Consider the following 27,941-nt stretch of genomic DNA (forward strand, 5'->3'; position numbering starts at 1 on the left):
CGTGTATCTTTAAAATGGTGTAAAATAGTTGTATGTTTGAGAACTTCGAATTATGACATTTTGTGGTTTTGAATTTGGCGCTCTGATTTTTCACTGGCTTTTGAATAGTGTAAACCGTGGGTGGGACGCTTCCCAAGATAGGTTATTTAAGCTGTTCTTGCCATAATATGGACTTGGTCTTAGGGCTATCTTCTTGTCACAACACAACTGATTGGCTCAAACGCATTAAGAAGGAAAGAAATCCCACAAATTAACTTAAGGCACACCTGTTAATTGAAATGCATTCCAGGTGACTACCTCATGAAGCTGGTTGTGAGAATGCCAAGAGTGTGCAAAGTTGTCATCAAGGCAAACGGTGGCTACTTTGAAGAATCTAATATCTAAAATATATTTTGATTTGTTTAACACTTTTTTGGTTATTACATGATTCCATATGTGTTATTTTATAGTTTTGATGTCTTCACGATTATTCTACATTGTAGAAAATAGTAAAAATAAAGAAAAACACTTGAATGAGTAAGTGTTCTAAATCTTTTGACCGGTAGTGTATATTGCCTTGAAATAAAATAAAACGGTAGAGAAGAAATCCCAATCCACCAGACCGTGGGTCAAATACATTCAGATATGTCATATACATGAAAGACATGTAGTATGTTTACATTGTAAATTAAGTAAATTATGTACATTTACACTGAAAATCTAAAACCCTCCTACATTATCAATCAAATATTTCCGTCTTATTCAAGTTTAATCTAGGACTACAACATATGGTTTGAGATCTTGATATATAAAGTATTAGTGGTATGTGTAGTGTCATTACGTGAGTGTGTTTTCTCCATCTGCAGCCTTTTCAGTTGTTTGGTGTTATGAAAGACTTGATTTCCTTTTCATTTGTGTCAATTTATGACCTAAGCAACCAGGCAAAGGACGTTCAAATCAATAACCTTGGTTGATCAATCAAGTACAAGGGAGGTGTGAAAACCTGCAGAAACTTGGCTCTCCAAAAATTAAGTTTTAAACCCCAGCAACATAATGAATGGGGCAGCTGTGGGAGACTCATCGAGGTGTTGCACACAGCTGGTAAGGCTTGGGACTGTGTGTAGCCCCCATCTGAAAGTCCAGGCTGGGTTCCACCCCTGGGGGAGAGAAGAAGGTGAACCTCTGCAGCAGGGAGGTGAAGAACAGGAAGAGTTCCATCTTGGCCAGCTGCTCCCCAGGACACACCCGCTTACCTGGGGAGGGAACCAATCACAGTAAACCTTCTCTAACCGACGCCGTAAAGCAGGGGTGTCAAACTCATTCCATGGAGGGCCCAGTGCCTGCAGGTTTTTGTTTTTTTTCCTTTCAACTAGACAACCAGGTGAGGAGAGTTCTTTATTAATTATGACCTTAATTCAGCAATCAAGTACAAGGGAGAAGCAAAAACCTGCAGACACTCGGCCCTCCGTTGGAATGAATTTGACACGTGCTGTTAAGTACAGAACAGTTACTTTGGATTGGGATACTAACACTAACGTACACTGTAAAATATTTCCTGTAAAATGTACAGTAACTTACTGGCCACAATTTATTTAGCAGTACAGCTACTGTAATCCATTTGACGGTAATCGATTTTATGGTACCAAAAATGTTACTGAAATCCAATTACCCATGCAGTGACATATTACACAGTGTTATTAGCAAGTTTTTAATTTTGGTCACTTAGCGGGGACTCTTGTCTTTAGCAACTTACAGTCAGTGCTCAAGGTTGATAAAAAATATATATATCACAGTCCTAGCAAATAAAAGGTTTGTGTAACCTAACTGAAAATTTTGCTGTATTGTAGCTAATGATATATTGTAGTAATTACAATTACTACAATGAATCTGACTATCTCTGGATAGTGCCAATTCAATACTGAGATGTTCAAGGTAACTTGATGCCAGAGCAATGAAAAACAGTACAATACAGTAAAAGTGATTATCAATGTAAGAAAATTATTTCTACAGTATTTTACTGTAATTACAAGGGATTAGCACAATCAGATTGGCTGAAGGCATTTGCACATTACAGCATATTAATGAATACTAGGTATTTAATATCACTTGCACTTCTAGAGGCTTAAACAAAGGTCTCCAAACTGGCCATGATTACAGGGCAAAACAGACCAAATGGGTAAATATTCAACCATTAACAGGTTTAAGACCCGCTACCATCCGTTTCCTATATACATTTTAGGGAACTACTACCAAATACAAGGTACTAAGACACAGTGCCTTCGAAAAGTATTCAGACCCCTTGACTTTTTGCACATTCTGTTATGTTACAGCCTTATTCTTCAATGGATTAAATACATAAAAATTCCTTACCAATCTACATTCAATGATGACAAAGTAAAAACAGTTTTGACATTTTTGAAAATGTTTTAAAAATAAAACACAGAAATACCTTATTTACATAAGTATTCAGACCCTTTGCAAAGAGACTTGAAAATGTAGCATCATGTAGCATCATACCCAAGAAGATTCGAGACTGTAATTGCTGCCAAAGGTGCTTCAACAAAGTACTGAGTTAAAGGTCTGAATACTTATGTATATGTGATATCTGTTTAAAAAAAAGAAAAAAAAAAGAAAAGTTTTTGCTTTGTCATTATGGGGTATTGTGTGTAGACTGATGAGGAAAAAAACGATTTAATCAATTTTAGAATAAGGTTGTAACCTAAAAAAATGCGGAAGAAGTCAAGGGGTCTGAATACTTTCCGAAGGCACTGTATATTTATGAGCCAGCAATTCTGTCCCCTCCCACAATATCTCCACAATGCAATGTAATTTATAGTATGCTTCAGTAAATATATAGCAGAACAGCAACACAGTACTCTATTATTGAATTGTATTGAAAATAAAAAGCAGCAGTTGCTAATAGTGAAGATTTAAATATACAGTATATCACAGCATACCAACTGATATTTTGGTGTTTTGCATCACTTGCACTTTAAGCAAAGGCTTCTAAACTGACAGTGACGACAGGGCAAAACTGACCAAAAGGACATGGCTAGCCACTCAACCGTTAAAGGTTTGAGACTTGCTGCCACTGATCTGACCACTATATAAATGTAATTGTTAGGGAACCATCACCACATATCACTTCAAGTGGTACAGCACTCTCACTAACGAGTGCAACAAATATCGTTTATTACAACACGCACCTCAAAATATGTTATAGAGTGGAAACAACAATAGCACACCCCCCTAGTTTTCAAAAGGCTTTTGGCTTTGCAAAAATGCAGGATTGGTACTGTATTCCATTATTGTCAATAACTCACCAGTAAGCTACTGTAGAGTTCAAGAACAAGGTTTGCAGAATTAAAAAAATATATTTGGGGGTACAGCACTCATGGTTGCAACAAATATAGCGTCTTACAAGGCACGCCTTAAAATATGTTAATGAGCCAGAGATTTTCACCACCCACAACATTTTCGGACAATTCACTAGAATTAATATGGTAAAACACATTTTCTATATTTTACTGTGCATTCTACAGTGTTTTACTGTTGAAATTAAAGAAAGGTCTTACAGTGTGCTGTAAAACAAATGTATGGTATTTTGCTGTGCATTCTACGGTAATCTACTGTATTCACTTTATACTGTTGGAGACTATTTGACTTGAGCCCATTTTATGCTGTTTATAACTGTATATAACTGTTAGACTAGTAGTAGTAATTATGGTGTTATGAGTTAGATGGAATGATCTATGTGCATTGAATTTGGGCAGAGGAAAAGTACAAAGGGGTCCTGTCTCTGAGTGCAAGAATGATTCCATAAGGGCTTAAGAGGAGCCATGTGTCTTGGGTTAGAGCTTATAGATTATGAATTCGTTTTTTAACACGGTCTTATATTGTCCCTGTTTTATATAATTATATACTCTTAGTATGAATATTTATCGTTTTGATATATTCTTAGATTGTTTCTGCTTTTAGTTGTCAGCACGCCCATAGCAGAGAAGTCCCTTTCACACAGATAGGTAGTGCTGAACAGTAGCATGATTCATGACAGGCGAGAGCAGGATACTCTCCCATTATGCTGCACCTGAACTGTGCCAGTGTCATTTCCGGGAAGTGCATGCTCAGTCCGTGATCAATGTGTCGCGGTGAGCTTGGTTGATCAGATTCTGAATCTCGAAATCAGCATTGGGAAACATGTCAATCCTCCCATTAGAAACATGATTTGCCCAAACGGTAAGCTTCATCTTGAAGGTATCCACTTTGTCCCTCCGTTCAAATCGATTGTACCCCCTCCCTTGCATTGACACATTGATCATCTGAATTTGCTCAAACATAACCGCCAGGTAGGCAACATGGGTGAGCCATTCCTCACAATCGAAATGTTCGAAGCTCATAAAAGCGATCCAACAGAGGTCATGCAGAGGTCATGCAGGTCATGCAGAGGTCTGCTGGAAAGCCAGCAGACCTCTGCATGATAAAGCACCTGCTGGTGCTTGCTCCCCATATCCCTGCAGAAGGCCTGGAAACACCTGCTTTTCGTGGAACTCTTTGATATATTTGACAGTTTCTTCTGAAACTCGTCAGTCTATTCTTGTTCTGAGAAATTAAGGCTATTCTATGTGAGAAATGGCCAAGAAACTGAAGATCTCATACAACGCTGTGTACTACTCCCTTCACAGAACAGCGCAAACTGGCTCTAACCAGAATAGAAAGAGGAGTGGGAGGCCCCGGGGGACAACTGAGCAAGAGGACAAGTACATTAGAGTGAATAGTTTGAGAAACAGATGCCTCACAAGTCCCCAACTGGCAGCTTCATTAAATAGTACCTGCGAAACACCAGTCAAGGTCAACAGTGAAGAGGCGACTCCGGGATACCGTATCTCATACTGGCCAATAAAAAGAAAAGATTAAGATGGGCCAAAGAACTCAGACACTGGACAGAGGAACTCTGCCTAGAAGGCCAGCGTCCCAGAGTCACCTCTTCACTGTTGACGTTGAGACTGGTGTTCCAGCTACGGTAGTCATTTACAACATTAACAATGTTTACACTATTTCTGATCAATTTGATGTTATTTTAATGGTAAAAAAAATATGCTTTTCTTTCAAAAACAAGGACATTTCTAAGTGACCCCAAACTTTTGAACGGTAGTGTATGTAAATCATTATTTGAATATGTTGGTAACCCGTATAAAAGTGATAATGCCCTCGAACCCAGTGTTTAGAGGATACATTGGCACTGGTTGCCGGCCCTCGACTTTGTCTCGGGCCTAACACACGTGCCAATATATCCTCCAAACACAGGCTTCTCAGGCATTATCACTTAAATAGGAGGGCCTAGTCGGAAGGTATAAATATAAGTGCTTGTGTGACCTGTATGGGTTTGCTATGCAGCTGCAATGCCCAGTGTGGTGATTAAATCTAATTTCAGTTTTTCTCTGGGTCCGTCTGGATTATTGTACCAGAAATTAGAACATAACTATACAGTATAATACCGTTGATGTATACAGTAAGTAACTGATAAAATAAAATAAATGTCTAACAGTGTACTCTAAGTATATAGGCAAGTCAATGATTCAACTTCAAGTCAATCAGTTAAACCGAGTCAAGTATTACTATGTATGGAAGATGAGTTGTTCATGTACTATTTCCTATAGGGCAGCTTTATTTGGTACCAATTTGGGGTCAACTGATATGGAAGAAATGTAGTACATATTACCTAAAGAGAATGGAAGGAATGCATCTCTCTTCCTGAACTTGCCCTCCTGATCCAGGAAGTGTCCAGGATTGAAGGTGTGAGGGGTCTCCCACTCTGACTCATCAAACAGGATAGACTGGAGGGTGCCAAGCACAATGGTGTTCTGAGGGGAAAAAACAACAGACACTATCTCGTCAACAAGTACACAATGTACACAATGTTATGGCATCAAAGCTTTATGTGTAATAATGAAATAATAAGGAAAACACCTTTTACTTTTAAGTGTAGGGATGTCCCTGTACGTTAACTGACCAAATACATTTAATTATTCTTCTGAATGTACAAACAAAACACAACATGGTGACAACATACTACACGTTAATGTAGTTATACGGAATACATCTTTATAAAGCGCTGAATCATACAGTAGATGCTCCGTGAGATCACATGATTAAGTAGAACAAGTATTTGATCTCTATGCTTGAGATGAGATGACTGACCTTAGGGATGGTGTATCCTCCAACCTCAGTGTCTTTAGTGGCCATGCGGGATACGTTGAGGGGTATGATATTCCCCATCCTCTGTGTCTCATGGATGACTGCGTCTGTGTAGGGCATGCTGTCCCTGTCTTCCATGGAGGGCTGCCGTGATGACCTAACAACTGCGTCGATCTCTGCCTGCACCTTGGCTACAACAGGGATACAAAATATAAAGACACAACACAAAGTCTTCATGCAAATGAATTGTGTGTGTGTGTGTGTGTGTGTGTGTGTGTGTGTGTGTGTGTGTGTGTGTGTGTGTGTGCCTCCATGTAAGAGACTGTTCTTAATCAATCAAGATCAATCACTTTGACAAACTGATTAAATGCTATAGGGGTCGAAACTTTGTCATTGTGATGGCGGTGGGAGCACTTACCTTGTATCTCCGGGTAGTTGATCATAAAGAGAAGGCCCCAATAGAGGGTAGTAGAGGTGGTCTCTGTCCCAGCCACAAATAGATCCAGAGTGCAGAAGGACAAGTTCTCCAAGTTAAACCCAGCCCTTGTGTCGTCTTCACACTGTGGAACAAAACACACCGAAACAACCTCAACAATAGGCTAGATACAAAAAATATTTGACAATTTAACGAGTTGACGATGCTGTAGCTAAATTACCAATGTGTCAAGAAAATGTGATAAAAAACATGTGTGCATGTGTTGCAATACAAATAATAGCTCTGAATCCACATTCATTTGGATGGTAAGTGTGCCCTGCACCCACCAGTTTTTTTTAAACTACTTGATTATGTAGAACCACTCCCTAATACTATTTTGTAGTACAACTTTTCTCCAGTCCGACTTCATCATCATCAGTATAGTGGAGGGTAACATATACTGTACGTAAACACCACTGCAGAAAAATACTATAGGGAGCATTACTATATTCACTGCGAATGGCAATCAGTTTTTACTCAACTACTTTTTTTTACCACTACATCACTGATAATCATTGTCATTATCATCGTCACCTTTTCTATCTCGTTGAGGAAGCAGTCGATGAAGTCTCTTGGTGACGAGGGGTCGTTGTCCTTCATGTGCTCCTGAATCCTGATGTTGATGAAGGAGGTGACCTCCTCCCAGCCAGTGAAGATCCTTCTGTGAGGACCAGGAACCCGACGCATGACCCACGGCATCATGTTATACATCTGAGGACAGTAGGGGAGGGACGGACTGAAACCAGAATTCGGCCAGGGAATTTCAAACACAGCAGCCCCTCGAGGCCCCCATTTCTAGTAAAATAATGATAATTCTAAGCAAATACGATAATTTAGACGAGCCCACTGCAAAAAATATTTCCTGTAAAATGTACAGTAAGTTACTGTAATTTATTTTACAGTATAGCTACTGTAATCAATTTTACGGTACCAACACTTTTACTGTAATCTAAATTACAGTAACAAGTATGTACCTGTAATCTAATTTACAGCACTGATTACAATTACAGCATATTAGTGTAATTACTCAGTGACATATTACCCAGTGTTCTTTGCACGTTTTCATTTAGGTAAGTTAGTGGGCGCTCTTATCCTTAACATCTTACAGTTGGTGCATTCAACAAAGGTTGATAAAAAAAACATATCAGTCACAGCAAGTAAAGAGTTTCTGGAACTGTTACTGAAAATGTTGTACTTAAGGATACTCTGATCTTTAAAATTGTAATTTCAACAAGATATCTTATGATATATATCTCACTATCTCTGGATAGTGCCAATACATTGCTGAGATACTCAAGGTAACTTGATGCCAACTTCCTGTACATTACTGTAATGTCAAGCAATGAAACAGTAAAATACTGTTAAAGTGACTAGTTAACTGTAAAAAAGTTATCTTACCTTGTTTTACTGTAATTACAAGGGGTTTGAAAAAGCAGGTTGGCTGCTAGGCATTTGTATGTTAAAGCATTTCAATGAAAACTTGATGATTTATATTACTTGCACTATCAGAGGCCTAAATAAAAACCTCCAACCTGGTCGTGATGACAGGGAAAAACAAATCAAATGGACATGGTTACATTTTCAACCATTAAAGGTTTAAGGCCCATTGCCAATCTGATTATTGATGGGTTGTTTGCAAAGGAACAGCTCTTGCTGATTTTTGAACTCAAAACAAAGTTTTTCTGCAGATAAGTTACAAACTAATTATAGAAAGAGGGTGACTCCTCACTGCTGAAACAATAAATAGTGGAGAGAGCGCCTCAATCTGGTCCACGCTGAATTTTTCAGTGTGTAAAAAATATAAATATGTGGGCAGGTAAAAATGTATTTGAACTCGCTTTTCACGATCTGACATAATTGTAGCCCACCTTCTGGGCTTTACATTGGGAACCAAATGAGCCGTCTTTTACAATGAGCCGGCTCAAAGAAGTGATTAAGAATGCCCATCACTAACTCTGGTCTGTTCCCTACATACATTCAATTGTTAGGGAACTACTACCAGATAACACTTAAATTTGTACAGGACTCTCACTAACTGGTGCTACAAATATAGCCACTTAAGCCTTAAAATATGTTAATGAGCAAGCGATTCTTTCCCCTCCCACAATATTTTTCCACAATGTACCATAATTTACAGAATACTGCATTAAATATACAGCAAAACAGCAATACAGTACTTTATTGTTGAATTATATTGAACAACTATTCAGAAATTGCTATTAGTGAATATGTAATTATATATTAAAGCATACCAACTGATATTTGGTGTTTTATATCACTTGCACTTAACAAAGGCTTCTAAAATGACATTAACTACAGGGCAAAATAGATCAAAAGGTAGCCACTCAACCATTAAAAAAGTTGTACTTATCAACAAATAAATAAAATATCATGCATTATTAAGGTGTCTAGTATGATTCATAGAAGTTGATTTCTCAAAATAGTCACAAGACCACAACCATAAATTGCCAAGATGTACTTTTACAGATTAATTTGGCACCAGAAGCATGTCATTTTTTTTTTTTTTTTTTAACCTTTATTTAACTAGGCAAGTCTCAATTTCCGCTGAATGACGTGCCCAAAGTAAACTGCCTGTTGCTCAGGCCCTGAAGCCAGGATGTGCATACAGAGAAAACATTTATGAAATGTATGCATTCACTACTGTAAGTCGCTCTGGATAAGAGCGTCTGCTAAATGACTAAAATGTAAATGTAAATATAATTGGTACCATTGGAAAGAAAACACTGAAGTTTGTAGAAATGTTTAAATAATGTAAGAGAATTTAACACAATAGATATGGTAGGAGAAAATCCAAAGAAAATCCAACAGGAATTTTTGAGAGCCCATGCTCTTACAATGGAATGTATAGGGGCATACTGAATTCTAGCACCCAGGATGCAATTCTTATGGCTTCCACAAGGTTTCAGCAGTCTAAGTTCAAGGTTTCAGGCTTGTAACTTCCAAAACAAATAACAAATATCCGTTTTAGTACAGGGACAGACTTGGAAATTTGTGTATGCGCTCGCGATGAAGACAGAACGCACCTGCTAAAATCGGTTGCCTATTGAACATACTCCTTTCCGTAAGAAATATTATAGCTTGATTACATTTTAGGGTATCTGAGGAGTAAAGAAATGTATTTTGACTTGTTGAAACAAAGTTTAGGGGTAGATTTTCAGATTCCTTTCTCTGCATGTTGAACGAGTGGATTAATCAAATCGATGGCGCCAATAAACTGACTTTTTGGGATATAAAGAAGGATTTATCTAACAAAACGACCCAAAACGTTATAGCTGGGACCCTTTGGATGATAAATCAGAAGAAGATTTTCAAAAAGTAAGTGAATATTTAAGTCGCCATTTGTGATTTTATGAATCCTGTGCCGGTGGAAAAATATTTTGATGTGGGGCGCCGTCCTCAAACAATCGCATGGCATGCTTTCGCTGTAATGGCTACTATAAATTGGACAGTGCAGTTAGATTAACAAGAATTTAATCTTTCAACCAATATAAGACACTTGTATGTACCTAAATGTTTAATATCCATCATTTATTTGAATTGCGCGCCCTCCAGTTTCACCGGACGTTGTCCTTCTAGCAGGACGCCATACAAATTCTTATTTTCAATGACAGCCTAGTGGGTTAACTGCCTTGTTCAGGGGCAGAACGACAGATTTTTACCTTGTCAGCTCAGGGATTCAATATTGCAACCTTTTGGTTGCTAGTCCAACGCTCTAACCACTAGGCTACGATTTTCTTTGTAAATATAATTTTTAAAACGTGTAGTTTATATTATGTGCCTTCAATTTGAATACATTGAATCTATGAAGCTCGTGATATATGAAATTATCTGAGCAGTCACATTTATGACCAATAGAACAAATACAGTGGCTCTAATTTATATATAATTAATTATAGCAGATGATTTCTTTTTTTCATTAGATTGAAGTTGAGTTGGGCTATGGATATTCTTGATCAATATGATCTTACAGATGATTTACTATTATCCATTGGCCTTTACATGCACAACATGACCAAAAGTTAATGTAATTTTTTTTCATGGTTCTAGGCTGATTTAGATAGGGTTTTTGGGGCAAAAAGAGCTATGGCCAGTATGTTTCTTACAAAGTTAGGTTCAATGGAAAACTTCAGTCCAGTCAGATTTCCTGATCATTCTTGAATTGATGGATGGCCATAATACTTACATAAAAAAAAAAATCTATTAGTGCATTTAATATTATTTTCTACTCTAGGGTAGACAATTGTAGTCAACATGTCAAAGTAAGTAACCACATAAGGTTGAAGCAGTCTACAAATAGAATAAGAGTTAGAGAGATACTTACCCCGGCCCAAAAGCCTCCTTCCAAGTAAATAATCTCGTTCATTGTTTTCAGGAGGGTTTGGAATTGGTCATCGCTGTATTCAAAGCGGTCACCAAACACAAGACAGCAGATCACATTGGAAACAGCATTGTTCATCAGTATCTGGGGGTTGAAGGGTTTTCCTGCATGGACCAAAAGCAACCTTATTCCCCACAAAAGCAATATGGCTTACATCAAAAGTAAAATGTCACCATATAGGCTAGTGGCCAATCCTCAAAAAGGGCATTCGTTTCTGAGATACCCCTACCAGAGGTATAACAAAGCATAACCATGTTTTTCCCCCCTCTAAGGTCTCCAATATATGAAATTGATGGTTGTATACATAAGCTCATGTGGCCCAATATGGCAAGCTCTGATATTGCAAAAATGTTGAATACAAGTAGTCAATTGTCTGCCCAAACATATACAAACAAACAGCATTAGGATATCTTAAAGGATTTTGGAAATAGACCTGTAAACACACAGATACAATAGGAGGAAATATTAACTATGAATACAAATGTAACTTTCTGATAGCTGTTCAATAGACAACTTCCAGGTCAAATTTGCTCTCATTCAGTGCTGTATGGTCCTGCACGACAAAAATGCATACAGTTACACGTTTTTTTGATGTTGTGGCTATTGCAATCAGCTCTAAGGCAAGTGGGCCCAGACACTGAACACTCATTTATTTCAATCAAAGGTTCCTGTGTGGACGTTATACATTATGTTTGCCCCCCCCTCCAAATCCAATATGGTGTCCAATATGGCTGCGACAGCACCATTAACTGGTGGTTCAATTACCTCTGTACATGTTTTAAATGAGAGATATTTTTCAGACTTGTGTACCGTACTTATGACCTGTACTCAATAAAAAAAAATTGAACTTCAACTACATTACATGACCAAAAGTATGTGCTCAAACATCTCCTTCCAAAATAATGGGCATTAGTATGGAGCTGGTCCCCCCTTTGCTGCTCTAACTGCCTTCACTCTTCTGGGAAGGCTTTCCACTAGCTGTTGGAACATTGCTGCAGGAACTTGCTTCCATTCAGCCACAAGAGCATTAATGAGGTCAGGCACTGATGTTGGGCGATTACGCCTGGCCTGCAGTCGGCATCTCAATTCAGCCCAAAGGTGTTTGATGGGGTTGAGGTCAGGGCTCTGTGCAGGCCAGTCAAGTTCTTCCACATCGATCTCAACAAACCATTTCTGTATGGACCTCACTTTGTGCACGGGGCATTGTCAAGCTGACAGGAAAGAGCCTTCCCAAAACTGTTGCCACAAAGTTGGGAGCACAGAATCATCTAGAATGTCATTGTATGCTGTAGCATTAAGATTTCCTTTCAGTGGAACCATGAAAAACAGTCCCAGACCATTATTCCTCCTCAAACCAAACTTTATAGTGCTACATGCTTCATGACACTCGAAGGTCCCATTCTGTGAGCTCGTGTAGCCTACCACTTCGCAGCTGAGCCGTTGTTGCTCCTAGATGTTTTGACTTCACAATAACAGCACTCACAGTTGACCGGGGCAGCTCTAGCAGGGCCGAAATTTGGCCACAGAACTACAACAACGATTGGCTACTTAGTCTCCTCAACATTTAAGGACACACTCATGTCCTTGTTGATATGCTGTAAGTGTGTGAATGAAATTAAAACATGAACACACATTGAAAAACTAGTTGGCTTCGCATATTCAAATCCAACAGAGGCATGGCAGTGCCACTCATAGTCCTATATATATATACACCAAGAGCCTTATGAAACCATTTTAAAGACAGAATAACACAATCAAAATGTGCAAGGGCTACATAAATGCAGGCTACGTTATTTGAAAGTAATCATGTTGGCCATATTGGATTAAGAATAAAATTAATTCATACTAAAAGTCTTTATAGGTTTGAAAAAATGCCTCACAAAATTCATATTTGCAGGTGTTTTAACCTCTCAAATATTATTATGGCAGCCATATTTGATTTTGGACACCATATTGGATTTAATTTCTTTGGGATGCCCAAAGTAAACTGCCCAAAGTAAAATCCCTGCTACTCAGGCCCAGAAGCTAGGATATGCATATAATTTGGATAGATTTGGTAGATTTGGATAGAAAACTCTAAAGTTTCTAAAACTGTTATAATTATGTCTGTGGGTATAACAGAACTTATTTGGCAGGTGAAACCCCGAGGACAAACCATCCAGGATTTTTTTGTTGTTGAGTTCACTGTGTTTTCAATTGGGCTTCTATGGTAAACTAGATTTCTGAAGCACCTGGTTGCAGTTCCTATGGCTTCCACTAGATGTCAACAGTCTTTAGAAATTGGTTGATGTTTTTCCTTTGAGAAATGAAGAAGTACGGCTATTCAGAATGAGAGTCAAGCCAAGTGGACTCCTTTGTTTGGGGCGCACAACCTGTAGCTCGCTCCACTTTGATTTTATCCGCTATTGAACACAGTATATTCCGTCTTAAATTTGATTGATTATTTACGTTTTAGGATACCTAAGGATGGACTAGGAAAGTTGTTTGAAATGTTTGGACAAAGTTTACAGGTAACTTATTAGATAATTTGTAGTCATGTTGGGTGAGTTGGAACCGGTGTTTTTCTGAATCAAATGCGCCAAATAAATGGACATTTTGGGGATATAAAAAAGGAGTTTATCGAACAAAAGGACCATTTGTGATGTTTCTGGGACATATTGGAGTGCCAACAGAAGAAGATCTTCAAAAGTAAGGCATGAATTATATCGTTATTTCTGACTTTTGTGTCGCCACCTGCCTGTTTGAAATTGATTGTTATGCATTTGTATGGTGGGGTGCTGTCCTCAGATAGTTGCATGGTTTGCTTTTGCCGTAAAGCCTTTTTGAAATCTGACACCGCGGCTGGATTAACAAGAAGTTAAGCTTTACTTTGACATATTGCATGTGTATTTTCAAGAATGTTAAATATTTACAATTCTGTAGTTTGAATTTGGCGCCCTGCACTTTCACTGGATGTTGGTCAGGTGGGACGCTACTGACCCACCTAGCCTAGAGAGGTTTTAAGGCAAAATATAATAATAATTTGTCTTTGCCCCTTTGACTTTATTGCAAGACTAGGGGCTAAAGACACAAAATCCTTTCAGGAATGCAATTTCAATGTTTTCCTTAGAGCCAATTACAATAGCCACAACATCAAAACATCTGTAACTGTATGCATTTTTGTGAGGCAGGACCATACATCACTGAACGAGAGCAACTTGAGAGAGCAAACTAAAAGTTGTCTATTGAACAGCTACCAAAAAGTGAAGTTTAGTCATAGTTTAATAGTTCTGCCTACTGTATTGGTGTGTTTACAGGTCTATATTTCCAAAATGCTTTAAGATATCATAATTAGAATGTTTGTTTCTCTTGTTTGCTCTGTCAACTTTCACTGCAGATACGGAAGTGCGACATAGGCAGATGCGGTGGATTTAGATGGATCCAATGCAAAAAAAACCAGATATCTCTAACTTAACCCTCTAATCAAATTAAGCTTTATTTATTCAGCACATTTCAAACATGAAATGCAAGACAATTTGCTTCACAGGAAAAAAAACATGAAAGAAATCTGAAATATTTACTACACAAATATAAGAGGCAAAACAAAAAACAAAATAGCAATAAAAACAGAACTAAGCAGCACCCTAAGGAAAAGCAAAGCTAAAAAGGTTTGTTTTAAGATCTCTTTTAAATATACCCACAGTTTCGGCCCCCCTCAGGTTCTCTGGCAGGCTATTCCAGAGGCAGGGGGCATAGTAACTAAAGCTGCCTCTCCATGCCTCTTGGTCCTACGCTTTGGGATAGTTAAAAGGCCAGTGCTAGAAAACCTGAGGGACCTGCTGGGTACATAACTTAAAAGCTTGTCTGGCATGTATTGGGGTGCACAATCATGGATTGATTTAAAAAAACAATAAAATAATCTTAAAATGAATTGTAAACTTCACAGGTAGTCAGTGCAGAGACCTTAAAACCAGTGTAATGTGTGCTCTCATTTTGGTCTTGGTCAGTACCTGTGCTGCAGCATTCTGTTTGTTTTGCAGTTGACCAATGGCCGGAGATAATTACAGTAAATTCTCTCTCTGTGCTTCGTTCCAACAATAAGTACCTCGGTAAATAATAACTACCTTAAATCAATGCTGTGCTTTCTGATCAAGCTGCCAACATATATAAACGGAACGGTACCGGACCCAAAATCTAACCTTGTGGAACCCCACACGTGATATGTACTTTGTCTAAGTTATGTTCACCAAGGATGACAAAACTATCAACCGGTTAAATAGGTCCTAAACTAATTTAGAACTGAACCGGAGAGGCCAACCCACCTCTCCAGTCTGTTCAGAATGACATCATGGTCAACAGAGTTGAATGCAGCACTTAAATCCAAGAGTACAAGGATAGAGAGCCGTTTGGCATCTGTGTTGGCTCTAAGATCATTTATCACTTTAACTAAGGCTGTCTCTGTACTGTGGTAGGCCCGAAAACCAGATTGGAATTTTTCAAAAATACAGTTGGTACTTAAAGTATTTAGCTGTTTGTAAACCAATTTCCAGAATTTTGCTTAAGAATGGAAGGTTGGCGATTGGCCGAACATTTCTAAGAGCTGAAGAATCCAGATTACTTTTCTTCAGAAGGGGTTTCACCATAGCAGTTGGGGAAATTGCCTGTGAACAGGGAGTGATTAACAATAGCTTGCACTTCTTCAGATATGCAATTAAAAACTGTTTTGAAGAAGGTGGTTGGTATAGGATCGAGAAGGCAGGTAGAAGGCTTAAATTGTGATATCACTTTCCTGAGCATGTCTGTGTCAACCAGGGAAAATAAATCCAAAGTGCATTTGCGTGGTAGGCTAGGGCACATATCAAACTTCTTATCAGGTCTTGCTTTACTGATAACAAACATTAGGCTGGGTATCTTATCTCTGAAATACGCCGTAAACTCATCACATTTAGATGTGGAAGAAAGTTCACATACATTTGCGGGGGTAGGATTTATCAGGCCATCAATGGTCGAAAAGAGCACTCTCGAATTATTCTGATTATTAGTGATCAAGTTAGAAAAATGAGCCCATCTGGCATTTCTAATTGCCTTGTTATATATGCCAAGTTGCTCTCTTAGAATATCATAATGGACCTGCAACTTCTGCTCTGCCTTTCTGCAATATCTCTTTAATTCATACATTTCCTCACTAGTCCAAGGGGCTCTCCATTTGTAAGTCGCTCTGGATAAGAGCATCTGCTAAATGACGTAAATGTAAATGTAAATTTGGATCTGGCCTTTATCAACTTTACTGGAGCTATTCATTTGGTATTAAAGTTAACTAAATCATGACAAGAGGAAGGAAGAATAGGTGACGGAGCATTGTTCATACACTCAATAAAATCTGTAGCAACTTCAGAGGTAAGATAGCGTTTCTTAATAATGCTTTCAAGATTACCCTCTGCTATGGGCAAAAGGTAGTAAAAAATACAAGGTGGTGATCAGATAAAGCAACATCAACAGTAGAGGATATATGGAAGGCCCTTGGTAATAACCAGGTCCAGAGGATGGTCCCGGTAATGGGTGGGCCCAGTAACATGTTGGATAAAGTCCATAGAGCTCAAAAGATTAATAAATTCAATGGCCTTGGAGTGAATATTAAAATCACACAATGATTTTTATCATAGTTCTCAAGGACAATAGTTCAGATAAATCAATAAAGAAAGCAGGGCAGTGCTTTCGTGGCCTATACAGGGTTCCTACATGGAACAACAGATAGGACAGACAGGACAGACATCAGAACAAACTTCCTTTTGATTTATTTTCATACTATCTGAGAGATATAAGAAAGATCACCATAAATATGTATTTATCCCCTTATTTTAGGCACTAAACTATCTTCATACATAATTCCATAAATGTTTTAAAACTGGTACCGGGAACCTTCAGACGAGTCTTGTGAGGCTTGTGAGCATCCTAGAGAAAAACAACCGACATGTACTTGTTAGAGGGAGTATCACCTTTCCGCATAGGGGTCATATTATTATTTAGCCTGACCTCCCAAGTGACGCAGCGGTCTAAGACAAAGCATCGAAGTGCTGAGGCGCCACTACAGCCCCGGGTTCAATCCCAGGCTGTGTCACAGCCGGCCGTGACCAGGAGTCCCATTGTGCAGCGCACAATTGGCCCAGCGTTGTCCGGGTTAGGGGAGGATTTGGCAGGGGGGTTTCCTTGGCTCATTGTGCTCTAGTGACTCCTTGAGGCGGGCCGAGCACCTGCAAGCTGACACCTGTCGTCAGTTGGACGGTGTTTCCTCTGACACATTGGTGCAGCTAGCTTCAAAGTATCATTTCCGGTCACAACTTGCAGACTTGTTTACGTGCTGCTGTGCGTTTTGTTGCTAACCTTACTTTGCTACCTGACAACTTTACGGTTTTTACTTTTTAATTACCGTTTATATTTTTTGTTTTTCCCTCACTCAACTTTTTTTTCATTCAACTTTTTCACTCCGGACGCTTTATCTGGACATGGTTCGTCAGGACCGCCAACAGCCGAAGCTAAGTAATAACATTAACATGATGCGTTCTAATTGCAGTCACTGTACTCAATATACAGGAGAACGATCGCCTTACGGCGAGGATAGCTTTGCTGTAAGCCCAGCTTCAGACGCAATCGTTAGGCAAGGGTAATTTCAGTGTAGGAAAGGATGAAACAACGTCTGTGCCACCAGTAAGTACAGATAGTAGTATAAATCCCCTCACACGGTCAACGCAGCCGGACAACTTTCCCATGGCTTCTGGAGGGAAATGCTGTAGGAATGCTCAACCGGTGTCGCTCATTCAGCCAACAGAAACTTTCAACCGGTTCTCCGCATTAAGAAGCGAGTCGGAGTCAGAGGCCGAGCCTTCTCTGGTCTCTACTCCTCCCGTTACGGGGTCTGAGACGCCGAAGCCTCCCACCATTAGTTCTGACAAATTGAAAACCCTAGTCATTGGCGACTCCATTACCCGCAGTATTAGACTTAAAACGAATCATCCAGCGATCATACACTGTTTATCAGGGGGCAGGGCTACCGATGTTAAGGCTAATCTGAAGATGGTGCTGGCTAAAGCTAAAACAGGCAAGTGTAGAGAGTATAGGGATATTGTTATCCACGTCGGCACCAACAATGTTAGGATGAAACAGTCAGAGGACACCAAGCGCAACATAGCTTCAGCATGTAAATCAGCTAGAAAGATGTGTCGGCATCGAGTAATTGTCTCTGGCCCCCTCCCAGTTAGGGGGAGTGATGAGCTCTACAGCAGAGTCTCACAACTCAATCGCTGGTTGAAAACTGTTTTCTGCCCCTCCCAAAAGATAGAATTTGTAGATAATTGGCCCTCTTTCCGGGACTCACCCACAAACAGGACCAAGCCTGGCCTGTTGAGGAGTGACGGACTCCATCCTAGCTGGAGGGGTGCTCTCATCTTATCTACGAACATAGACAGGGCTCTAACTCCCCTAGCTCCACAACGAAATAGGGTGCAGGCCAGGCAGCAGGCTGTTAGCCAGCCTGCCAGCTTAATGGAGTCTGCCACGAGCACAGTCAGTGTAGTCAGCTCAGCTATCCCCAGTGAGACCGTGTCTGTGCCTCGACCTAGTTTGGGCAAAACTAAACATGGCGGTGTTCGCATTAGCAATCTCACTAGAGTAAAGACCTCCTCCATTCCTGCCATTATTGAAACAGATCGTGATACCTCACATTTCAAAATAGGGCTACTTAATGTTAGATCCCTCACTTCCAAGGCAGTTATAGTCAATGAACTAATCACTGATCATAATCTTGATGTGATTGGCCTGACTGAAACATGGCTTAAGCCTGATGAATTTACTGTGTTAAATGAGGCCTCACCTCCTGGTTACACTAGTGACCAGATCCCCCACGCATCCCGCAAAGGCGGAGGTGTTGCTAACATTTACGATAGCAAATTTCAATTTACAAAAAAAACCCTGACATTTTCGTCTTTTGAGCTTCTAGTCATGGAATCTATGCAGCCTACTCAATCTCTTTTTATAGCTACTGTTTACAGGCCTCCTGGACCATATACAGCGTTCCTCACTGAGTTCCCTGAATTCCTATCGACCTTGTAGTCATCGCAGATAATATTCACATTTTTGGTGACTTTAATATTCACTTGGAAAAGTCCACAGACCCACTCCAAAAGGCTTTCGGAGCCAACATCGACTCAGTGGGTTTTGTCCAACATGTCTCCGGACCTACTCACTGCCATAGTCATACTCTGGACCTAGTTTTGTCCCATGGAATAAATGTTGTGGATCTTAATGTTTTTCCTCATAATCCTGGACTATCGGACCACCATTTTATTAGGTTTGCAATCGCAACAAATAATCTGCTCAGACCCCAACCAAGGAGCATCAAAAGTCGTGCTATAAATTCTCAGACAACCCAAAGATTCCTTGATGCCCTTCCAGACTTCCTCTGCCCACCCAAGGACGTCAGAGGACAAAGATCAGTTAACCACCTAACTGAGGAACTCAATTTAACCTTGCGCAATACCCTAGACGCAGTTGCACCCCTAAAAACATTTGTCATAAGAAACTAGCTCCCTGGTATACAGAAAATACCCGAGCTCTGAAGCAAGCTTCCAGAAAATTGGAACGGAAATGGCGCCACACCAAACTGGAAGTCTTCCGACTAGCTTGGAAAGACAGTACCGTGTAGTATCGAAGTGCCCTCACTGCTGCTCGATCATCCTATTTTTCCAACTTAATTGAGGAAAATAAGAACAATCCGAAATTTCTTTTTGATACTGTCGCAAAGCTAACTAAAAAGCAGCATTCCCCAAGAGAGGACGGCTTTCACTTCTTTGAGGAAAAGATCATGATCATTAGAAAGCAAATTACGGACTCCTCTTTTAAATCTGCGTATTCCTCCAAAGCTCAGTTGTCCTGAGTTTGCACAACTCTGCCAGGACCTAGGATCAAGGGAGACACTCAAGTGTTTTAGTACTATATCTCGACACAATGATGAAAATAATCATGGCCTCTAAACCTTAAAGCTGCATACTTAACCCTATTTCAACTAAACTACTGAAAGAGCTGCTTCCTGTGCTTGGCCCTCCTATGTTGAACATAATAAACAGCTCTCTATCCACCGGATATGTACCAAACTCACTAAAAGTGGCAGAAATAAAGCCTCTCTTGAAAAAGCCAAACCTTCATCCAGAAAATATAAAAAACTATCAGCCTATATCGAATCTCCCATTCTTCTCCAAAAATTTGGAAAAAGCTCACTGCCTTCCTGAAGACAAACAATGTATACGAAACGCTTCAGTGTGGTTGTAGACCCCATCATAGCACTGAGACTGCACTTGTGAAGGAGGCAAATGACCTTTTAATGGCGTCAGACCGAGGCTCTGCATCTATCCTCATGCCCCTAGACCTTAGTGCTGTTTTTGATACCATCAATCACCACATTCTTTTGGAGAGATTGGAAACCCAAATTGGTCTACACAGACAAGTTCTGGCCTGGTTTAGATCTTATCTGCCAGAAAGATATCAGTTTGTCTCTGTGAATGGTTTGTCCTCTGACAAATCAACTGTAAATTTCGGTGTTCCTCAAGGTTCCGTTTTAGGACCACTATTGTTTTCACTATATATTTTACCTCTTGGGGATGTCATTCGAAAACATAATGTTAACTTTCACTGCTATGCGGATGACACACAGCTGTACATTTCAATGAAACATGGTGAAGCCCCAATATTGCCCTCGCTGGAAGCCTGTGTTTCAGACATAAGGAAGTGGATGGCTGCAAACTTTCTACTTTTAATCTCGGACAAAACAGAGATGCTTGTTCTAGGTCCCAAGAAACAAAGAGATCTTCTGTTGAATCTGAAAATTAATCTTGATGGTTGTACAGTTGTCTCAAATAAAACTGTGAAGGACCTCGGCGTTACTCTGGACCCTGATCTCTCTTTTGACGAACACATCAAGACTGTTTCAAGGACAGCTTTTTTCCATTTACGTAACATTGCAAAAGTCAGAAATTGTCTATCCAAAAATTAAGCAGAAAAATTCATCCATGCTTTTGTTACTTCTAGGTTAGACTACTGCAATGCTCTACTTTCTGGCTACCCGGATAAAGCACTAAATAAACTTCAGTTAGGGCTAAATACGGCTGCTAGAATCCTGACTAGAACCAAAAAATGTGATCATATTACTTCAGTGCTAGCCTCCCTTCACTGGCTTCCTGTTAAGGCAAGGGCTGATTTCAAGGTTTTACTGCTAACCTACAAAGCATTACATGGGCTTTCTCCTAACTATCTTTGCGATTTGGTCCTGCCATACATACCTACACGTACACTCACAAGACGCAGGCCTCCTAATTGTCCCTAGAATTTCTAAGCAAACAGCTGGAGGCAGGGCTTTCGCCTATAGAGCTCCATTTTTATGGAATGGTCTGCCTACCCATGTGAGAGACGCAGACTCAGTCTCAACCTTTAAAACCTGTTAGGGACAGACGTTCCTCAAAAATGCTATAACTTCAATTTCTCAAACATATGACTATTTTACAACATTTTAAAGATAAGACTCTCGTTAACCTCTCTGGGCTAGGCGGGACGAATTCGTCCCACCTACGCAACAGCCAGTGTAATCCAGTGGCGCAATTTTCAGATACCTTAGAAATGCTATTACTTCAATTTCTCAAACATATTACTATTTTACAGCATTTTAAAGACAAGACTCTCGTTAATCTAACCACATTGTCCAATTTCAAAAAGGCTTTACAACGAAAGCAAAACATTAGATGTCAGCAGAGTACCCAGCCAGAAATAATCAGACACCCATTTTTCAAGCTAGCATATAATGTCACATAAACCCAGAAGACAGCTAAATGCAGCACTAACCTTTGATGATCTTCATCAGATGACAACCCTAGGACATTATGTTATACAATACCTGCATGTTTTGTTCAATCAAGTTCATATTTATATCAAAAACCAGCTTTTTACATTAGCATGTGACGTTCAGAACTAGCATACCCCCCGCAAACCTCCGGTGAATTTACTAAATTACTCATGATAAACGTTCACAAAAAACATAATTATTTTAAGAATTATAGATACAGAACTCCTTTGTGCAATCGAGGTGTCCGATTTTAAAATAGCTTTTCGGTGAAAGCACATTTTGCAATATTCTCAGTAGATAGCCCAGCCATCACGGCTAGCCATTTAGACACCGACCAAGTTTAGCCCTGACCAAACTCCGATTTACTATTACAAAAGTTTGATTACCTTTGTTGTCTTCGTCAGAATGCACTCCCAGGATTGCTACTTCAATAACAAATGTTGGTTTGGTCCAAAATAATCCATCGTTATATCCAAATAGCGGCGTTTTGTTCGTGCGTTCCAAGACACTATCCGAAGTGTAAATAAGGGTCACGAGCATGGCGCAATTCGTGACCAAAAAATTCTAAATATTCCATTACCGTACTTCGAAGCATGTCAACCGCTGTTTAAAATCCATTTTTATGCCATTTTTCTCGTAAAAAAGCGATAATATTCTGACCGGGAATCTGCATTTAGGTAAACAGAGGAAAGAAAACAAAGCATTCGGTCGACGCGGGCACGCGCCTGAGTCTCACAGTACTGTAACCAGCCACTACCCAAACGCGCTACTTTTTTTCAACCAGAGCCTGCAAAGCCACGATTCAGATTTTTGCCGCCTTCTGAGAGCCCAATTATAGATACAGAACTCCTTTATGCAATCGCGGTGTCCGATTTTAAAATAGCTTTTCGGTGAAAGCACATTTTGCAATATTCTGAGTACGGCTAGCTATTTTGACACCCACCAAGTTTGGCCCTCACCAAACTCAGATTTACTGTAAGAAAAATTGGATTACCTTTGCTGTTCTTCGTCAGAATGCACTCCCAGGACTTCTACTTCAACAACAAATGTTGTTTTGGTTCGAAATAATCCATAGTTATATTGAAATAGCTCCGTTTTGTTCATGCGTTCAGGTAACTATCCAAAGGGTGACGCGCCGGCGCGTTTCGTGACGAATAATTCAAAGTATTCCATTACCATACTTCGAAGCATGTCAAACGCTGTTTAAAATAAATTTTTATGCGATTTTTCTCGTAAAATAGCGATAATATTCCAACCGGGCGACATTGTATTCGTTCAAACACTGAAAGTAAAACATGGAGTCGTCTCGTGCACGCGCGCTCCAGTGTCATTGTTCTCAGAAGGACCTCTCACAAAAACCCCTGCTGTTTTTCGCCCAGAGACTGGAGAGCTCTCATTCCACTTTCTGGCGCCTTCCTACAGCCAATGGAAGCCTTAGAAAATTTCACGTTACAGCAGAGATGCTGTATTTTTGATAGAGATTCCTTAGTAGGAGAACAAATTGTCAGACAGGGCACTTCCTGTATAGAATCTTCTCGGGTTTTGGCCTGCCATATGAGTTCTGTTATACTCACAGACACCATTCAAACAGTTTTAGAAACTTTAGAGTGTTTTCTATCCAAATCTACTAATTATATGCATATTCTAGTTTCTGGGCAGGAGTAGTAACCAGATTAAATCGGGTACATTTTTTATCCGGCCGTGAAAATACTGCCCCCTATCCATAACAGGTTTTAAGTCTTTATTGAAGACTCATCTCTTCAGTAGGTCCTATGATTGAGTGTAGTCTGGCCCAGGAGTGTGAAGATGAATGGAAAGGCACTGGAGCAACGAACCGCCCTTGCTGTCTATGCCTTGCCGGTTCCCCTCTCTCCACTGGGATTCTCTGCCTCTAACCCTATTACAGGGACTGAGTCACTGGCTTTCTGGTGCTCTTCCATGCCGTCCCTAGGAGGGGTGCGTCACTTGAGTGGGTTGAGTCACTGACGTGGTCTTCCTGTCTGGGTTGGCGCCCCCCCTTGGGTTGTGCCGTAGATCTTTGTGGGCTATACTCGGCCTTGTCTCAGTATGGTAAGTTGGTGGTTGAAGATAACCCTCTAGTGGTGTGGGGGCTGTGCTTTGGGAAAGTGGGTGGGGTTATATCCTGCCTGCTTGGCCCTGTCCGGGGGTATCATCGGATGGGGCCACAGTGTCTCCTGACCCCACCTGTCTCAGCCTCCAGTATTTATGCTGCAGTAGTTTGTGTCGGGGGGCTAGGGTCAGTCTGTTATATCTGGAGTATTTCTCCTGTCTTATCTGGTATCCTGTGTGAATTTAAGTATGCTCTCTCTAATTCTCTCTCGGAGGACCTGAGTCCTAGGACCATGCCTCAGGACTACCTTGTATAATGACTCCTTGTTGTCCCCAGTCCACCTGGCCGTGCTGCTGCTCCAGTTTCAACTGTTCTGCCTGCGGCTATGGAACCCTGACCTGTTCACTGTGATTTGACCATGCTGGTCATTTATGAACATTTGAACATCTTGGCCATGTTGTTATAATCTCCACCCGGCACAGCCAGAATAGGACTAGCCACCCCTCATAGCCTGGTTCCTCTAGGTTTTGGCCTTTCTAGGGAGTTTTTCCTAGCCACCGTGCTTCTACACCTGCTTTGCTTTCTGTTTGGGGTTTTAGGCTGGGTTTCTGTACAGCACTTTGATATATCAGCTGATGTAAGAAGGGCTATATAAATTGATTTGATTCTGGGTTAAGCGAGCAGTGTGTCAAGAAGCAGTGCAGCTTGGCAGGTAATGTTTCAGAGGACGCATGGCTCTCAACCGTCGCCTCTCGAGTCCATTGGGGAGTTGCAGCGTTGAGACAAGATCATAACTACCAATTGGATATCACAAAATTGGGGAGAAAAAGGGGGTAAAAGATGTTTAAAAAATAAATAATATTAGTGTATAGCCCAAACTACTCGGACACTACAGACAGAAGTTGGCAGATCGGCTGTACCGACTTCAGACGAGTCCCAAGACCCTTGTGCGGTAAGACCATCTTGTTCATGAGTGTCTCACATTTCCTTAGAGATGTTTTTGTGAGAAGACCGATTTTCGGGACATCTCATGGTCTGACAAACACCACTCTGGCTCTGCAACCTTTCACTGCAGATGCGGAAGGCAGATATCGGCGGAAGCTGCATTTGAGAAGCAGCCCATACAAAAAAACTAGCTTAAACAAATGGATTTTGATGGGGATTTTTTAGTATTATGTTCATTTGATTTCCACAGGTGTAACGAACTTCGTTGAAAGAATGGTCGGACCAAGGCGCAGCGTGATTTGTGTTCATCATCTTTTATTAAGGTGAACCAGCAACAAAACAGAAAACCAACGAAATGTACAGCCTTGTAGGGCTAAAAAGCAAAAATACAAAAATCAAGATCTCACAAACAGGTGGGAAAAGTCTGCCTAAATATGATCCCCAATCAGAGACAGCGATAGACAGCTGCCTCTGATGGGGAACCATACCCGGCCAACATAGAAATACAAAAACTAGAGTACCCACCCTAGTCACACCCTGACCTAACCAAAATAGAGAATAAAAAGGCTCTAAGGTCAGGGCGTGACAACAGGTGTGCGGAAATTTTAGGCCAAGGGTTAAACTGATGGATTTTTCTGGGTATTCTTTTATTATGATAATTAGATTTCTGTCGGGGTGCTGACCTTAGAGAGTTAAGGGTGCGTGTGTCACAACATCTATGTATGTAACCACTTTTTCAGGAAAATATTTTTACAGAACCCTCCATTTCATATATGGGAGACCTTAAAGATATGAATAAACAGTGTTTTGTTATACCTCAGGTAGGAGCATCTAAAAATGTTTTATATCTCTACATTGAAGTTCAGTCTACAAAACTTCTCTAAGCACCGCAGCTCATATACAGCTTTGTTGTATTTTTTTGCTTGGTGCTTGGACTCCTGATCTGAACTGAATCTGTTTTCAGAAATCGAAACTGTTATCACTATATGTCTGTTGCATCCAAAACAGAGGCAACTCATGTGTAAACTTAACAACAATGCCAGTGCGGTGTCTACCCAAGTCTGTTTTGACAAGTATATGAATTTCCTTGCAGGGACAATAAAGTTTGAATTGAACTGTAACCATATCAAGTTTCCACTGTACCTTGTTCACTCTGAATGGCTTCATTCAAACACTGCACTTCAATCTGGATGGATGGCTCCAGACTCTTCTTGCCCAGTCCAAAGTTCCTCAGCGTAGAGAGAGCAAACCTCCTCTGTTGCTTCCATGGATACCCATTCGACATAATCACACCTAAGTGTAAGAACAGTTTTCAGTGAAGAAGCCTTAACTTGTACCATACACTCAAAGATGTAAGTAAGCCTTGAAAAGTAGCCTTTTCGAAGTCAGAACAGCCAATAAGGGCAGGAGCATCTCCTGTTTCTCAAGCGTGGGGCAGCTTGATGTAAAAGTACACACCCTGGACAGGATTCTAGCCTGTCAGGGCCTTACCCCCCATCCATCTCCTTAATACTGATGGCCAAGCAAAGAGGCATGAGGTCCCATTTTTTGGAGTCTTTGGTAGGACTTGAACGGGGATCAAACCCCCAACCTTTCCATTTTTAAGGATTGACACTAGTACAGTCAAAGTGTACAAATGTAATATTTCTACAATATTAAATTTATCAATATGATCCATAATCAATTATCAGTTAAGAACTGTAAGATGATGACAATGTCCTGCACGCACAGGGTCAGGTCAGGCAGAGGTCGGTAATCCAGAGTAGTGGCAAAGATACAGGACGGCAGGAAGGCTCAGAGTCAGGACAGGCAAGGGTCAAAACCAGGAGGACAAGAAAAAGCGCGACTGGGGGGAAAGGCAGGCCCTGAGACAAAACACTAGTTGACTTGAACAAACAAGACAAACTGGCACAGACAGACAGAAAACACAGGTATAAATACCCAGGGGATAAGTGGGGAAGATGGGCGACACCTGGAGGGGGGTGGAGACAAGCACAAGGACAGGTGAAACAGATCAGGGCGTGACAAGTATTAAGTATGTGAGTGTTACCTTTACTTCCCATTGCTTGACTTCCAATATATATATCTTCAAATAAGGGAATGGAGGGACGATCTACAAAACTGTCGCCATTGTGGACCAAGGCCTCTTTCACCATCTTGTATCCACTCAGAATAACCCACTTTGGCCCTTGGTTTGCCGAAGGAATTCGAAGGCTGAAAATCTTTCCATATTTTTTTTCACACTACAAGAAGAACAACAACAAATACAGTTTGTCATCAAAAGAGTGCTAAGCAGCATTAAGTTAGCCTGGTGCCATATCTGATTGTGCTCTTGCCAAGCCAAACATTTGTCTGGCATGACAATGATTGACAAGGAGTTGGTATGATAACACAAACAGAATGATACATTTAGTAAACCCACCTCTTCAAACTGAAGATGTATCTTAGCAGGATCAAATTGAAACATGTTGCCAATGAAAGGCCATGACCAAGGTCCAGGAGGAAAATTCTTTGGAGTTTTGTTTTTCAGGAGGTCGGCAAGTACCAAGAAAACACAGAGGAAAATCAAAAAAGTCTTTATGTCCAACCATTCCAAAACAAAAGAATAAGGTAATTTGCTCATCTCACTACAAGTGCAACTGACTCAAAAAAGCACACAGAAACTAAACATAGGAATGAAGTGCCAGTGATTTCTCTGTAACCTGCTCCCTATCTCTCTGCTTCCAAAGTAATGTCATAATAACCACTGTTGTGTGTGTTCATACTTGGGACTGGGTGTGTGCTACTAACATAACAACTCAGAGTTCATGCATTTCCCCTTTGTACAGAGTTTTTTTTTTTCTCTCCTCACAATGACTACACATAATTTATCCTATAGATGTAGATTTCAGCTTTATTGCTAAGTCCTTAGCAATATTACTTTACCTTTACTTTAACTTATTTGAGTAAGATTATTATTACTTTTCCTTTATATTACTTATTTTTCTTGCGCGTGTGTTTGTGAAATCTAGCC

At 40.2% G+C, this 27,941-nt stretch overlaps 1 protein-coding gene across 2 annotated transcripts; it reads right to left on the reverse strand.

The window, feature by feature from the left end:
* Positions 1 to 513: 513 nt before the first annotated feature.
* LOC106584062 (cytochrome P450 2J2) lies at positions 514 to 27,671 on the reverse strand. 2 transcript variants are annotated; one of them, XM_014168893.2, is made up of 9 exons: positions 27,351 to 27,671; positions 26,979 to 27,171; positions 26,072 to 26,221; positions 10,992 to 11,152; positions 7,184 to 7,360; positions 6,593 to 6,734; positions 6,178 to 6,365; positions 5,699 to 5,840; positions 514 to 1,232 (listed from the first exon to the last, which is right to left on the reverse strand). In XM_014168893.2, the coding sequence occupies exons 1-9, from the start codon at positions 27,549 to 27,551 to the stop codon at positions 1,057 to 1,059; spliced, it is 1,530 nt and encodes a 509-aa protein (XP_014024368.1). In that variant the 5' UTR covers positions 27,552 to 27,671; the 3' UTR covers positions 514 to 1,056. The 2 variants fall into 2 exon arrangements, with proteins under 2 accessions (XP_014024368.1, XP_045561970.1); XM_045706014.1 differs by lacking the exons at positions 26,979 to 27,171; positions 27,351 to 27,671 and adding an exon at positions 26,658 to 26,814.
* Positions 27,672 to 27,941: the final 270 nt, after the last annotated feature.

Source organism: Salmo salar, chromosome ssa23 (assembly GCF_905237065.1).
Source record: "Salmo salar chromosome ssa23, Ssal_v3.1, whole genome shotgun sequence".
NCBI lineage: Eukaryota > Metazoa > Chordata > Actinopteri > Salmoniformes > Salmonidae > Salmo > Salmo salar.

Excerpts from the sequence above, each read along its gene's own strand:
- LOC106584062 (XM_014168893.2), bottom strand. The coding sequence starts at position 27,551 with ATGAGCAAATTACCTTATTCTTTTGTTTTGGAATGGTTGGACATAAAG. Across the intron at positions 27,172-27,350 it reads TACATCTTCAGTTTGAAGAG|TGTGAAAAAAAATATGGAAA; the intron begins GTGGGTTTACTA and ends TTCTTCTTGTAG. Across the intron at positions 5,841-6,177 it reads GAGGATACACCATCCCTAAG|AACACCATTGTGCTTGGCAC; the intron begins GTCAGTCATCTC and ends TTTTCCCCTCAG.